The following is a 15,432-nucleotide window of genomic DNA, read 5'->3' on the forward strand; positions in this document are numbered from 1 at the left end:
GCCATCTGAATCCTGCATGCAGAAAGAGCATGGCTGAAGCCTCACCTACAAGTATATTTCAGGTAATCAGCTATTTTCTATTGAGAACTAATCATGAATTAGAAAGTTACATAGTTAAAAGCTTCATGAAAGTCAATAAAATACTTCTCCCTCCTCCACCCATCTGTTGGAAGACAAGAGTGGCTAGGGAATAAATTGCCACCTTTAATTGGCAGTAATCAAATCCAAAGGCACCAAAGGAACAACACTCAGTATATCAGGTGGCAGTGCATTAAAAAAAAATTAAAAAGACAAAGTTTCTGTGAGATTATACTGGTGATTTTTCTCATGCAGAGAGTTCTGTATTTAATTGAGATCCATGTCTTTTGACACTGTGATATGAAGATGGGCTCTGATTGGAGAAACAATGACTTACCCATAGTTAAGGCACAGTGTCCTTAACCACAGGCTAGGAGATAAAGGTATCCTTTCCATACACTAATTAATTGTACAAAACCATGATCGTGTCTCCTGGTCTCTCTAAAACTAAGGTCATCAGACAATTCCTATGGGATTTAGTGTTTCTCTCTCTCTCTCTTTCTCTCTCTCTCTCATATATACAAGAAAGAATTTTGAGCGTTTTTTAAAAAAACCATAAAGCAATAATAAATGTTTGTGAGAATAAGCTTGACTTGAACATTATAAAAATGTGCCAAAATATGACATGGTGCTTAATAAACATCTATGTGTCAGTTAAATTTGTGTGTGTGTGTGTGAGTGTGTGTATAAGTGTGTGTGTGAGTGTGTGTGTAAGTGTGTGTTTGAGTGTGTGTGTGTAAGTAAGTTTTAAGTGGTCCTTTAACTTTGGAGTATGTAATAAATACTTAAATCCAAGTCAAGTGGAACAGGCTGGTAATTTCTGGTATTCAAGAGGCAGTGGCAAAAGGTTTACAAGTTCAAAGCCCACAAGGGATACAGAGTAAATTCAAAACCAGCCTAGGCAACTGAGGGAGACCTTCAAAATAATGTAGAGTCTAGAAGTGTAATGGTCCAGGGGCAGAGGGCTGGGGTAGAACATACAAAGCCTGTGTTCAATCCCTAACACCACAAACGGAAAGCAAACAACCCCTGTGCTTGAATAGCATGTTAAAGTATATCCCAGCCTGCCCTGTGTCTACACAGCTTTCTTGAAGCGTATCTTCGGGGCCATACAATTCTTTCACTCTGGGATACAGCTCTGTGACTTTTAATAAGCTTACCAAGTTGTGAGGCAATCATCTGAAATTGCCTTAGGCCATACTCCCCAGCAATATACCTTATGCCCATTTCTACTTTCAGCCTTCTGTAACATGCTACTAAACTCTCTAATCCTATAGATTAGCTTTCCATATATTAGTGTTTGATATGGGTGGGGCCGTACTACCATGTATGAAGTCAGCTTCTTGCACTAAGTATAATGTTGATGAGGCTCATCCATATCAATGTATGCAACAGTAAGTGTTCTTTTTCCTTTCTGTATAGTATTCTGCTATGCACACATGTATTTTCCTCTATCCACTCATCCATTGTGTAGGATTAAGGCTGTTACTAATCTCTAAATACGTTTGTGTGGACATGTGATTTTTAGCTCTACTGGGTTGGTATCTGAGTATAGAATAGCTAGCTAACATCACAGCTGTATATTGAGCCTTTTGAAAAAGATGTTAACTTAATTTCTAAAGTAGCTGCACCTTTTTAGGCTTGTTTCACCTATAGACTTGGGTTGGACAGGACCGAGTAGTACTGAGCTGTCTGAACTAGTTTCCCAGTGAGGTCTGATGTTGGTAGATCAACATCATTCAAAAGGAAATACATGAAGAGTCAGTGTGGGAAGAGATATAGAGGAATGCATTGATTCTCGAAGAGCGGTCCTCTGCATTGGCCTGGGATAAGTCTCACTCTATGTGGGAAGAGATATAGAGGAATGCATTGATTCTCGAAGAGCGCTCCTCTGCATTGGCCTGGGATAAGTCTCACTCTAAAGGGGGAGATAAACAAAACAAAACAAAACAAAACATAATGCTTCACAAGGACTCTACCTTATAGCCACCAGGAAAGACAATGGGGAAAAACAAACAAAAAAAAAAAACCCCAAAAACTAACAACTCTTTCTAAGGGCTCTAGATCATACCTTTCAAATGACAATGCAGGCTTCTAAAATGAAAGCTTTCTAAGTTGCCAAAAGCCTTTCAGAATACTTGAGCACTGCCTTAAGACAGGGAAAATAATTCAAGGTTGCATTTGCAAGGGTGGCTCTTCATATTGCACTTCCATAGGAGAAAGGTGGATTCCGGGAGTGGGGAATGGTACACTTGCTGATTAAGTGACCCATCCTAGCAAGCTATTAAACGAATAGCTGTTCTAGGATGAAAAGGAGAAAGCAAGATGGCTGTGTTAAGCACATGGGTCTCCTTAGCCATCTTACCACACCAGTACACTTTCAGAGATTAGGCTTTTTACCTCCAAGGAGAAGGACAGCAGGACATCCGACTTGGAGAGCTGATTCTCACTCTCCTCCCCCATGTCGATGATGGAAGCATTGTGACTGCGTTTCAGTTTCTGTAGCTTGAACTCTCCACCCTTGGACACCGGCATGCTCTCCAAGTTGGCCATGAGCAGGTTGACGGAGGACTTCAGCTCCTCAATGTACATGTTTTCCATTTCTTTGGATACGAACTTAGGAAATTTGCGTTCCTTGTAAAAGAAAGGGCAAAGTGTGATCAGAATGAGACCTGACTCACATAGAAGGCTTGCACACCAGAGACAGATTTGACCATATCAACCACTAACAAAGTTGCCCTGATGTCAGGGAAGTGTGGATGTAGAGACAGTCTTCTAGTTAGTTATAATCTCACCACAGGTAGGAACACAGACATAGTCATCTAGTAAGGAAGAAGAGTAAAATGTTTGAGTATAGCTCTATTCTTTGTCCTGATTTTCTCCAGCAAATTGGATTTCTGGAAAGAAAAATGGGTAATATCCTTGTTTCCAAATCTAATCCCAGTTCCAACATTTTTTTCCCTTCTTTATCAAATGCAGTTGTTTGTAAGTTATAGGAACAGAAGCACAGCCCATTTCTGGATATCTGTAGAGATTTTTCTCCCATAAACAATTCAAAAGTAGCTCATTTGTGATGGTTCAGCCATAGCCTATGGCTATTTCTAAGAAGAATACGTAACTGTCCTCAAGACAAATTGAAAACATTAACAAAGTAAATAAAAACCTGATCAGAAGTCTTCAGGAAAGTAGTCATATTGCATACGTTGGCCACTGTTGTTCTCCCTCCCGGTTCCAGCTTCTGCTGGGAAGGCTACACTCTAATCATGCTACTCACTTGTCTACTGGGACTTCTAAGTTTCCTGAGCTCCATGAATATTTGGATTGATGACCTTATCAAAGAGCCCCTTCCAAGTTGGAACATAAAATTTCCTGTTAAACCCTACTCTACAGTCTTGTAATTGATGGGGTGAGAGGCAAGCCAAATCTATTTGGCTTTCTTTCTATTATACAAGTTACAGACAAATCCAATTTAAACTGGTTTAAACAACTTGAGGAATGGATTGGCTTGGAAATGTCTCAGGATAAGCTCAGCCTCAAGCAAGGTTGAAACCAGAGTTCAGACGCTATAACACCAAATAAGCTTTTCCTCGAGACCTTGCTTTTAAGATTCTCTTTATGATTTGTGGTCTTGATTGCTAACAGGATGGGAATTAGTGTCTGTCACCATCGAAACAAACTCTGGGCATACCCATGGGGGGTTTCTGCATTAGGGTAATTGAAGACCCACCTATTCCACCGGTATCAGGAGCTGATTAAATAGAAGAAAGTGACTAGTAACCTTCATTGCTGTCTGCTTCCAAATTGGATGCAATGCCACCAGCCACCTTACAACACCTGCTGCTGGGCCTTCCCTGCCAATGAATTGCACTTTCAAAGTATAAACCAAAAGAATCCATTTCTTCTTTAACTTGTTTCTGGTCAAATATTTGGGCCTAGAAACAAGAAAATTAACCGAGACATCTGAATTGGCTCCATACTCAGTGTGGTTTCACTCAGTGTCCCTATAACATCTCTGATGATTTACATATACATCGTGACAGCATATCCCATTATCTATGGGAAGAATAAATACTTTGTCTCTATGAGAGATTAGGGATATCCACATAGTTGGGCTGGACCTTGATCTAGACAAAGCACAGGAACATGAACTGGTTTGATAATTCATGTGTATTACATGAATGCTCAATTAAAGTCAACTAACCATTTCTGCTAAATGACCAATAATCAAGCAGATTCACTGTTTTAAGCAACTGAATCGAGAAGCATCAAGAATGCAACGGGTTAATGAAACTGAAACAAAATGAACATTTCCTTGAGTGTGCACTGCCATACGGAATCAATTCATTGATGAGTAAGCAAAGAGGAGTTAAAGAAAAGACAAGCCATAGAGAAGGAGGGCTAAAGAGAAGGGACTACAAGAAAGCATACAGGAATGAGAAAGCAGAAAAGAAGCAGGAAAAGCTGTTCAGAATCGTGGAAATGAAGCTTGGCTTCTATTAATTTTCTAATTTTCAAGTGGCCTGGCATATCCTATAGAATACCAGTTCCTTGGTATTGTGATTTAAATATAAAATGTTCTCCATAGGAACAGTGTTTGAACACTTGATTCCCTAGCTGTTGTCCATTTGTTTGAGAAGGATATGGGACCATTAAGAGGTGGAACCTTGCTGGACTTTGAGGTTTCATTTGCTGTTGTCACTCTGTATTCTGAATGTAGATGCCATGTCATCAACCAACTTCCTGATCTTTCCTGTTGCCATGTCTTCCTGACATGATGGATTCTATCTGTCTGAGACTGTAAGCCAAACTAAGCTCTTTCTCCCTTAAGCTGCTTGTCAAGGTTACTTTATCACAGCAAAAGAAATGAAACTAATACACTGGGGAATCTCCTCTTCCTTCCAGTAATTCCCCCTGACCATTAGTTACCTAAAAGAGTGTTTTATTCTTGTGAGTGCAGCACCTGCACTTCAACAGGTGCTGATATTCCTCTAAGGTTTGCTGAGTGATGCCCTTGGGCTGTGCTAGTCTCCAGCCTTAGCCAGGGCTGTTTCCTGAGGGCTAGTCTCCCTTTTCTCTTGCTCCCTTGTCACTCTTGGCCATTTGTCTTCTTCCACATTCAACTTCAACATGCCTCCATGTTGGGTCACCCCTACTTTCTACTTTCTGGGCATCATTTATTGAAATAGCCAGCTGTTTGTGTTCCTTTCAAACCCTGTATGAACCCTAACCCTCAGTATGATGACATTTATGATGATAGATCTCAAGGACACAGCCCTTATAAAGGGATGATTGCCTTTCAAAGAGGTCACAGCTAATGCATTTACTTTTTCTTCCATGTGAAGACATGGCAAAAGATGACTCTCTGGGGACCAGAGAAGGGGCTGAGAACTTGCTGCTGCCTTTTCCTTGATCTTCCAGTATTATGGAACTATGGGAAACAAATTCTAGGGAATTTTTTTTAAAGCAGCCTGAATAGACTAAGATAGCATACTTACAATCAACAAATAGTTTATGAGATGTTTTTGATTAGTGTCTGTCTTTCCTTCCGGGCTATGAATCAAGGTCATACAGTTTTGACATCCCACTAAAAAATCTTAACATCCACCATAATGTGTAACACTTAGTAAGCATTCAGCACACATGAATTGAGTGGCTGTGCCAATGGCTTACCAAAAAATTTATATTAAATATTAAAGTAGCTACCACTCATCAGTTAGGGGATGTGGGATGGCCATGACTTAAGTTCTGGGAGAATGCTGGGGTTCTGCTGTCCCATGAGTGAATGAGTATGAGGATCTCAGACCTATGCAGCAACCTCAGAGTTCTGGTTCCTCCCAGAACCTCTGAATTCAATCATTTCCTGCTTAAGGGTGGTACTCACACTGTGTAGGGCTTTCTAAATACACTATAGATGGATGTGTGAGCAGCAGGCTGGAAATAATAGTTACGATATTGACAGAAGTTAGTGGTGACTCAATGAAAGAGGCTCCCCAAAGCCTAATATCTCTAAAACTTTCCATTGCACTTGAAATTCCTCATTCTTAAACTCCTTAAGGATCAGTGGGGATACCTAAAACTGGGACAAAGTAGGTACAGAGCCCTGAAGACATGGGGACTTGAGTTCTGGGCCATTCTGACTTAGAAAACACACAAACCCATGAACAATGAACACTGTGACTGTTGTTAGGAAGATTCTGGTGGGAAGATCATTTCCCCAAGACTTCACTATTATTGGGAAAAAGATGTATACAGAAACATCAAAATAAACATTTTAATAGACACCCAAGGGATATGGATGCTTCCTGAGAGAACCAGTGGGGCTTCACAGAGGAGGTACATTTGGCTAAAGAATTAAGAAGAGTTTGCCTTGAGGTTCAGTTAGCTGAGGACAGAGCAATTGGTTTTCTTCTCCTTCAGTGGAAGACGTAAATAACCATGAATCCAAGAAGATTCAGATAACTAAACAGTCCACATAGTACTTCCCACTTCCTCTACACATATTCCTTCTGGAGAGTGAAGAAAAAGGTAGGTTGACTCATGGTCTCTACAGTCCCAAAGCACAGAAAGGCTGCCAAATGGCAAAGTTTACACCCTAAGAGTTTAAATTATTATGGTATCTTAACCTTTCACCTTCATCTTTATTTTTTCTTTAAGTTTTAAATTTGGTTCTTTGTGAAGTTCACATCACACACCCAATCCCACTTATCTCCCTCAGCCCTTGTACTATCCTCCACCTTTGCAACCTTCCTCTCTAGCAAAGGAAACAAATCTCAGTGTGGAAGCTGCAGTGTGTCACAGTGTATCCCACAGTATACCTTTTAGTCCTCACTTCCCTGCTTTCCAATGTTCATTGCAATAAGTTGTTGGTCTGGAATAAGGTCTGTGGTTTCTGCTACTCTAACAATACTAGGACCTCACTGGGACTCCCCTCTGATACCCTGCTGTTGTTCTGTGTCCTGGAGATCCTCTGGATCTCTAGAACCAACCCTTCACTCACTCTAGCAGTTTATCAATGGGGTAGATGTTGGAGTGGAACAATTAAAATTCCTGGATCTGGTCCTAAGAGGTATCTGTGCTTGTCAGCTGTCAGCTCTCCTGCAACCACAACACTGGGGTGAACTTTCCTGTCCTGCCCTGGCTGGTCCATCCAATACTACCACTAAGGGGGCAGAGCCAGTTCTTCTGCTATCCTGTCTTCAGGGCTACCTTACCTGCAACCCCTACAATCAGGGCTAGCTCTGTCCTGCTGCCCAGATGAGATGTATGGCTCACTCGCCCATGTGTTGCAGTTGATGTGGGAGAGATAGCCCTGAGATCATGAAACTAGGAGAGCTGGCCCTGCCCCTCACCTGCTACAGCATTTGGGAGAGGCCCTGTACCTTGTCTGGTCAGTACAGTAGAGCTGGTCCTGATCATGGGGATTGTAGATAAGCTGGCCCTGAGGGTCTGAGCTCAGGAGTGCCAACCCTGACTCTTGTGTGCTGCGAGGTGGTACAGATGGGGGAGAGTTGTCCTCTCTTCCTGTGCCTCTTGCCACCCACAGCTGGTGAGAGAACTGGCCTTAGGGTCATAAGAATGGGACAATTGGCCATGCCCTTTATCTTCATTTTAAAGCTCAAATATTAGTATACATGGGGATATTTGAAAGAGAAGTTAGTAAATAGGATCTTGCAATTTTACTACTGGTTGTCTTTTCCAAGAGGATGAGGAGAAAAAAAAGAATAGCATTTATAAAATAGTCTATCTTTTCCTAATCAGCTTTGAGAGAGTGTATCAAGTCTGGTCTCTACTGTCACTTACTTGGGACTCACTTAAGGATGTGTGTGTGTGTGTGTGTGTGTGTGTGTGTGTGTGTGTGATGCATATTTTGCGTGCATAATATTTGTGTGTATTTGTGCATATGATGTATATGCTTATGTGCATGATGTCTCTGTGTGTGCACATATGATATATATGCTTGCATACATAATGTCTATCTACATGTGTGTGTATGCTTATGCATATGATGTATATGCTTGTATGCATGATGTCTCTCTCTTTCTGTGTGTATGTGTATGTTTGTGTGCATGCTCATGTAAAGGTTTGAAGACAACTTTGGGTGTTGGTCCTTACTTTCTGTCTTTTGCAATGGGGTCTCTTTGATACTTGTTGCTGGGGATACCAGGCTAGCTGGCCCATGAGTTTCCCCAGGCAATCCTGTCCCTGGCTCCCACCTTGCTGTGAGAACTTTGAGGTCATAGATATGCTCTACCACACTAGGTTTTGTGTGGGTTGTGGCCTTTATGTTTTCATTTATATAGTAAATGCTACTGTGCCATCTTCCCAGGTCCACTTGATGCCTTTAACTCCTCTATCTTGTGTTTGAAGAAGACCCAGGGAATGGCTGCAGACTTCACTGTTCTGTTGCAGAGTTATTTCCCACCAAACTCTGCAGCAGAACACTGGAAAAATCCAAAGAATGATCACTTGTCCCAGAAGTTGGACAGTTTCAAATGACATCATAAAAAGAGCTCCATAAAGCTGAAGCCTACAAGGGAAAACAAAGCCATTTGTTTCCTTCTCTGAGCACTTGAGCCTTGAGAAGAAATAGCATTTTGTCAGTCTAGGCTGTGATTCTTGAGTGGAATTTTCAGTGGCAGACTCATTACAAACACATTTCAAAGCCGTGGCTGTGCTCAAATAAGAAAAATGTAGCTTCCCATCTCCATTGTCTTCTTTCCAGGCATAAAAATGACAAAAGAACTTTTTATTCATATGGCTTTATGAAAGACAGACGTGGTGTGGGGTGGGATGGAGCCCTCCAAAGCAAATCTCTGTTGGCCACTTGCTGCCACTTTTGCCGGACAATGTTGCTCAGTGAGGACAGTCGCCAGAGTTAATCATGTCCAGCTACATTAATGGAATATTGGAACATTTTTATAAATTAGCGCCAGTAAGCACTATAAGACCCCCCCCCAACCATTGGCTTTTCCATCCAAGTGTTGAATGTTTACCCAGGAAGATGGGGTGGGTTGTGCGTGAAATCTGACAAGGCTATGCTCACTCACAGAGAGTAGCCTGAGGTTCCAATGACATTCTCGTAGGAGATTAGGAGGAAGGAAAGGCATTAGATAGAGGAACGCATCCACAGTCTTACAGCTGTTTAACCTAATTTCCTTCAATACTTCCTGGGCTCCTCCGTGCTTCAGGTGCTGTGGTTATCAGTGGGAAGTGAGGGGGAGTCAACTGGGGGGGGGTAATGTTCATGAAAACACATGATACCAAAGCCACCCATTAGATACCATAAAATTATAGACATATCCACAGGCAACACAGAAGGTATCAAGGAACCTTATCTAGCATAGGGGGACAGAATGAACTCAGCTCTGTGTCCTGGGCTGATACTTGCTGGCTTTGTGATGTTTCATATTTGCAATATAGACATAGAATAAACTTCATAGAGTTCCCACAAAGAACAAGAGACACTAAGAAACATGGATACTTATTGGCCACTGATTCAGTCTCATCTGTCTGTCTGTCTGTCTGTCTGTCTGTCTGTCTGTCTGCCTGCCTGCCTGTCTGTCTCCACACACATACCAAGTGCTATACTGCCACCATCCCAAGCAGAATTACTAGCAAAAACCACAGTCAGTGGCTGCAGTAAGGCTGACCAGGCTAGCTGTCATTTACAGCATTCTATGCTCCGTTCATGTGTCACATGATCTACCTCTTTTCATCCTTCCTAGAGAGACAACTGCTGCTCTTTCCATTTCTGGGAAGCAAAAGAGAAGGAAGGCTAAGGTGGTGATACGTAGAGCTTGGTATAAAACTCGGAAGCCTGACTCCAAAGGTCAGCAGAGTGAGAGTTGGGGTGCTGCGGTGGTACCCCACTGCATGGATATCCTGTGCTCTTTTCATTTGCAACACTGGATCAGCAGAGGTTGCTTATAGCTGACTCTTTCACAGCAACAGCTGCTCCACTTTCCTAATCAACATGCACAGTGTGGGGTGCAGTGCAGTAATGAGGAAGGGTGGGTGCATCAGCCGGAAGGACCGTCTGGGTAGGAGTTTGCCATCATCAGTATAGAAGATGCTAGGGGGGAATTCTGGAGTCAGGAACAGTTTCCTGGGTCAACCCTTCCATATATGTTCTCATCCTTCCAACTGTTGTAAACGGAATAGCTTCCCTCCCCTTCCTGGATTCCTTCCACTTGGAAGGGCTTCAGGGGACCTGCTGAGCACGTAGTGTTTTTTTTTTTTTTTTTTTTAGACTCAGATTTTACTGGGGTTTTCACTGTCTGATATAGGCGACAATCAGAAAATCTGTCTGCACGCATCTATTAAGGAAACCACAGTAGTGCTACAGGCTGGTGCTGCTGCACAAGCTTAGTGCCAAGTGCGACATTAGCTTGCAAGCTGGGAGTTTCATGGAGTCCTCTGATGGGAGAGTTTCATCACCCTTTGGTTGAAAGCTAAGTGTAGACCTAACTTCTCTATCAGAGAAATATTTGGGTATTATTCCTTACTGATGCTTATTACCTGGTATAAGACAGTAATTTTTCTTTGCTCTGCACAGACCGGAGATCCAAAGCAATGATAACAAAAAAAGAATTCCATGTTTGGTTTTGAGAAAGGTTCTGTAGCTCAAGCTGGCCTTGAGCTGGCCATGGAGCTGAGGATGATTTTGAACTTCAATCTTCCTGTCTTCATCTCCAGGATGCTGGGATTGCAGGCATCCACCACCAGGCCCTGTTTATGAGGTACTGGGCACTGAAGTCAGGATTCTATCTGGGCTAAGCCAGCATGCTACTGACTGAGCAACATCTCCATTCCCATAATTCCACATTTAAATGATGGCTTGAGAAACCACCTGTGTTCTGTGCCTCATTGTTGGCAGCTAATACCACAAAACTACTGTTTGTGTTATATAACCAGCTGGACAGTTGTGAAGTTTTACACCAAAATACAGCCAGAAGACCTGGCAAATATCACAGCTGAGTTACTGCCACAGGCTTCCTGCTTAAGTCCCAAAGTCAACTTTTGACCACACTATTTAAATAATTTAGACTTAATTTCTGGGTGAAAGTTTAGGGGCTCTTTAATATCAGTGTGAGAGGATTTGGGAAAACGTTTGCACAGGGATTAAGATTTCTTTTCTATGAGATTAAAAAAAAATGTACTCAGATCTCTGCCTTCAGCCTTCGAGGGAGTGTGAGTGGTGCTTGGTAAGTGCTCCGGTGCAGCTGCCTCCCCCGTCATTCTGGATGCCAGTGTGACTGAATTGATGGTTCACAGTTTAGGGCTGTGGATGGGGTGGGAAGCTGACTTATTCTTGCCTTCCTTCTTTCTGTCTGAAGCACAGAGGACACACACATGCTGAATGTTGATTCATCTGATGGTGAACATTGAAAACAGCATGGGCTGTAGAGTCCCTTTCTCAGAGTCCAGATATCACTCGGAGAACATTCTGAATACAAGGAGGCAGCCCTACTAATCACTGCTACTTCACTTGTGCATCTAGATAACTGAAGGGGATACAGAAATGCCAGAGGATGATGGGGAGCTGTTTGCTGAAGTGGCAGCTGTCAGGGAGAGAGGACAGGTGAGGCCAGTCCTCTAGCCCTGTCTTGGAATCATCTCTTGCTTTGAAGATAAGACTCTTATTTCTGCTTTCTTGTTGAGTGAACTCAGGCACAGCAATTACACTTTCTGATTTAGCTATTTTGGGAGAATTACTGTAATGCCAAAGATTGCTTGTAACTGGTCTAAGTGTGAAGACATGTGAAACCTTAGAGCTGGTACCTGAAACATTTACTAAAGAACTCAATGGTGAAGAGGGAAGAAAGCCTGGAGCATAGGTTTATTGGGCTCTCAGACTTGAGGGGTGAGGGAAACGAAGATCCATATTTGGAAAGTAACCCAGTAAATCTAGAAGAAAAATTAGTCAAGAATACTGTTTTTAATCAAAATAAACTTGGTCAAATCTGTTGTTGCCTCTTTTTTTGGGCTCTGTTCTGATAAAGAACAATCTTGTCCACGAGGCTCTGAGAGGGTTGAGGGGATTATCATGGGAAATAGCTATAAGAGAGTCTGGCACTTAGGAAATACTATGTGAAGGGTGGGTAATAGTGTTAGGTGTGTCTGGGACAACCCTGATACTGCATAATGATCCTGCAGTGTACTGCTAAAGTACCCCCTCCCCCTGAGGGATATATTACCAGCACCCACGTGTCCAGTGAAGCCCTTACTTTTATTTGAGAAAGGTTCTTTAGCTCAAGCTGGCCTTGAGCTGGGTATGGAGCTGAGGATAATTTTGAACCTCTGATCTTCCTGTCTTCACCTCCAGAATGCTGAGATTCAGGCATCCACCACCAGGCCCTGTTTATTAGGTACTAGGCACTTCAGTCAGGATTCCATCCATGCTAAGGCAGCACACTTTGTTGACTGTACCAGAGTTAACTTCGAACACAATCGGGTCAACCATGGGCTTGATTCTTAGAACTGTGAGTTTGAAGAAAGTAGGGGGACAAAGAGGTAAGGGGAAAAAAGGGGATCTGAAGAGGTAGGTGATGGCTGACTGGTTCCCCTTTTGTGTATTTCAGAAGCTATCAAATAGCTAGACATTGTATCTGTGGAGAGCAGCCTTATGGAGGAAGGATGGCTAACCAATGTGATGCAGAGACATCAGCAGGAAGTGCTGGTCCTCCATGGCTTCTGGTTCTAGCTTTGCCAGAGGTCAGGCTACTCTTCACCCATTGTCCCTATGCTTCTTGTCCCTTATACTCACCTTGGCTTTCATGTAAGCTTGCTCTGGTTGGTGCCTCTAACTTGCAGTTAGAGGTGTTCAATCTATCTTATAAATAATGGGGAGAACAAAGTGGCTTGGGCATGATGGGTGGGTTAATATCCAGCAATTTCTGGTTATAACACTCAAAGGAACTGACCTTCAGGATATGGTCTGAACTGCACATCCTCACTAAAACTCAGTGTGATGTTGGTAATAGATAACCATGGCATGCCAAAGAAAAATGAACAGAGGTACATCATTTAAGTTTGTCAAGAGCTGGCTGATAGGCAACTGCTTCATATTTTATCCAGTGTTTGGCAGATCCAACTAAATTTAGGGGAAAGCAATCACACAATTAAAATCAGAAGTTCCTGGGATCACACATGCAAGCATTGAGACTATTCCCCACAATGGATTTTGTCTCTTCCCATGCATTTGTTCTTACAGTTTTATTCTGCAGATATTTCCCACCAACATCACCATCATTAGCCTGCAGTCCGTTATTCCCAGGAGAGAAACTCATCGGTTTGGTTTGCACTGGTTATCACTTACTAGTCCCTTCATGACCAGGGAAGGTTGGGTTTGGTTCCCTTTGAATGAAGGAACCAGTGAACTTGGAGCTGGGAATGAAGCTCAGTGGAAGAGTAATGAAGGTCAGGGCCAATGCCAACGAGTTATGATGAGGGTGCTACTGGCATAGAAGAACATTCCAGAAGATGACAGACAGCTTTGAGGAGAACAGATAGTAGAAAGGCAGAGATCACTTAGGAGTTCTTGGTACTCTTAGCTGTTTGGAGACCCAGCATGGAGCCTCAACTAACTCTATTCCTAGTAAGTAAGAACCAAAAGTCATCTGAAATGGCCTGGTTCATTTTCTAAGAAAGCTCAGTTCAAAGTTGTTGGTGGTATTTTACTGTGGATGAAAACATTTAAGATGTGGTCTGGGGGAGGGGTCTTTTGATTTTTTTTTCAGAGATAAGACTTAATATATTACAAATGCTAATCTACAGTTTTGAAAAGTTAAAATCAGTCTAACATTAGCTTCTTGAATTATTATATTAAGCCTCAAAGAAAATAAAACATAATCAAGATGTGTAAGCATATTTATAGGGAGGTACTAGTTAACCAATAGGCAAGTAAATGTCCCAGGCTGCTTCCGTTTTCCAGGAAATTCTCGGAAAAGAGACACTGAATCTACCGAAGAGGTAAACTCTAAAACTTTAGTGATGTTTACTCTCACATTACGCAGATTTCAAAACACAAGAGTCTTCCACACTACCTTTAGCCAAATCCATTGCTGCACACTAATTATAGCCACCAGACTGACTTGACTATACACTTTAAAGGTGTCCAAAAAACGAGACTCAAAACATTTCAGCAAAACTAAGCACAAGCAGAGCAGTTTCCATTCTGGAATCTTCCCTTGGCTTTTCATCTGGCAGAACTCCTTTCTATACATCCAAACTGGGATCCTTCTCCCCGTGGCAGTGAATTTTAGCACAAGGCTCTCCTCTGCCCTCCCTCCCTGCCTCTTCTGACAACCTTCCACCTGTCCCCACAGTCTGCAGAGAAGGGGTAGCTGTATAAATGTTCAACACTTTGTCCTCCACGGCTATTTGAAGTTAATTATGCTTTTAAAGTATTCCACTAAACATTATTCATTTTAAATAGAAGTTTCTTCAGGGCATCCTTAAATTCTTTTCTGGGGTAACTGCCTCAGCCTATTGCCAGCCTGTTATTTCATGAGGCCTATTATGGTTTGGATATAAAAATGTGTGTGTAAAGACGTAGAAATATTCAAGGCTTGGCTGTTGGCTTTTGAGGGGTGATTGGATCATAAGCGTTTTGATTCATTAGTGGATTAATCTATTGATTAAATTTTTGCTGGATGGACTGTAAGAAGGTGGGGCCTGTTTATAGAAAGTAGGTCATTGGGTGCTGGAGTCTGAATGTTAAACGACCCCTATGGGCTCCTCAGTCTGTGGTGCTGTCTGGGAAGGCAGGGGAACCTTCCAGAAGTAGAGTCTTGATCGAAAAAGTGAGACACCAGGAGAAGATGGTCTTGAGGCTACAGCCTTGCTTTACTTCCTGTTTACCTGGAGTGTGAATGCAATATGAATGCCAGCTTCCTGCTTCTGACCATGCCTTTCCTGCCCACCATGATCTCTCTGCAAATCTCAGCCCAATTTAACTCTTTCTCTCCTTAAGCTGCTTTTGCTGAATTGATTTACAGTAGCAACAGAAAAAGAAACAAAGACACATCTTTGTTTCCTGTCTGCCTTTGCTTCCTGGATGGCTAGAGGTAAAGCAACCTCCTCTACCACATGCCCTTACGGCCTCAACTCAAACTCAAAGCAGTGTTCCAAGGACTGGAACCTCTGACATCATGTGGGAAAATAGATTCTCCCTCCTCTAAGTGCTTTCTGTAGGTATTTTGTCTTAGCTGTAAGGACTTACTAACATGAGACCTCAGTTGAGGGTCCAGCACAGCTCCTGCATTCGTGCCTATCTTTCGTAGGCTGCATACCTCACTCTCCAAAACAAAGATGCTAAATGAAATGCCCTTAACGAGATGTTTAATTACTGAT

At 42.3% G+C, this 15,432-nt stretch overlaps 1 protein-coding gene across 29 annotated transcripts in view; it reads right to left on the reverse strand.

Moving 5' to 3' along the window:
- Cadps (calcium dependent secretion activator) overlaps positions 1 to 15,432 on the reverse strand; it is a 431,715-nt gene that overhangs the window by 217,835 nt on the left and 198,448 nt on the right. For all 29 annotated transcript variants that reach the window (XM_076931554.1, XM_076931557.1, XM_076931556.1 and 26 more), the window contains exon 5: positions 2,479 to 2,712. In XM_076931554.1, the coding sequence (XP_076787669.1) occupies positions 2,479 to 2,712 (234 nt within the window). The remainder of the gene's footprint in view (positions 1 to 2,478; positions 2,713 to 15,432) is intronic.

This window comes from Arvicanthis niloticus, chromosome 3, assembly GCF_011762505.2.
Source record: "Arvicanthis niloticus isolate mArvNil1 chromosome 3, mArvNil1.pat.X, whole genome shotgun sequence".
In the NCBI taxonomy this organism is placed as follows: domain Eukaryota; kingdom Metazoa; phylum Chordata; class Mammalia; order Rodentia; family Muridae; genus Arvicanthis; species Arvicanthis niloticus.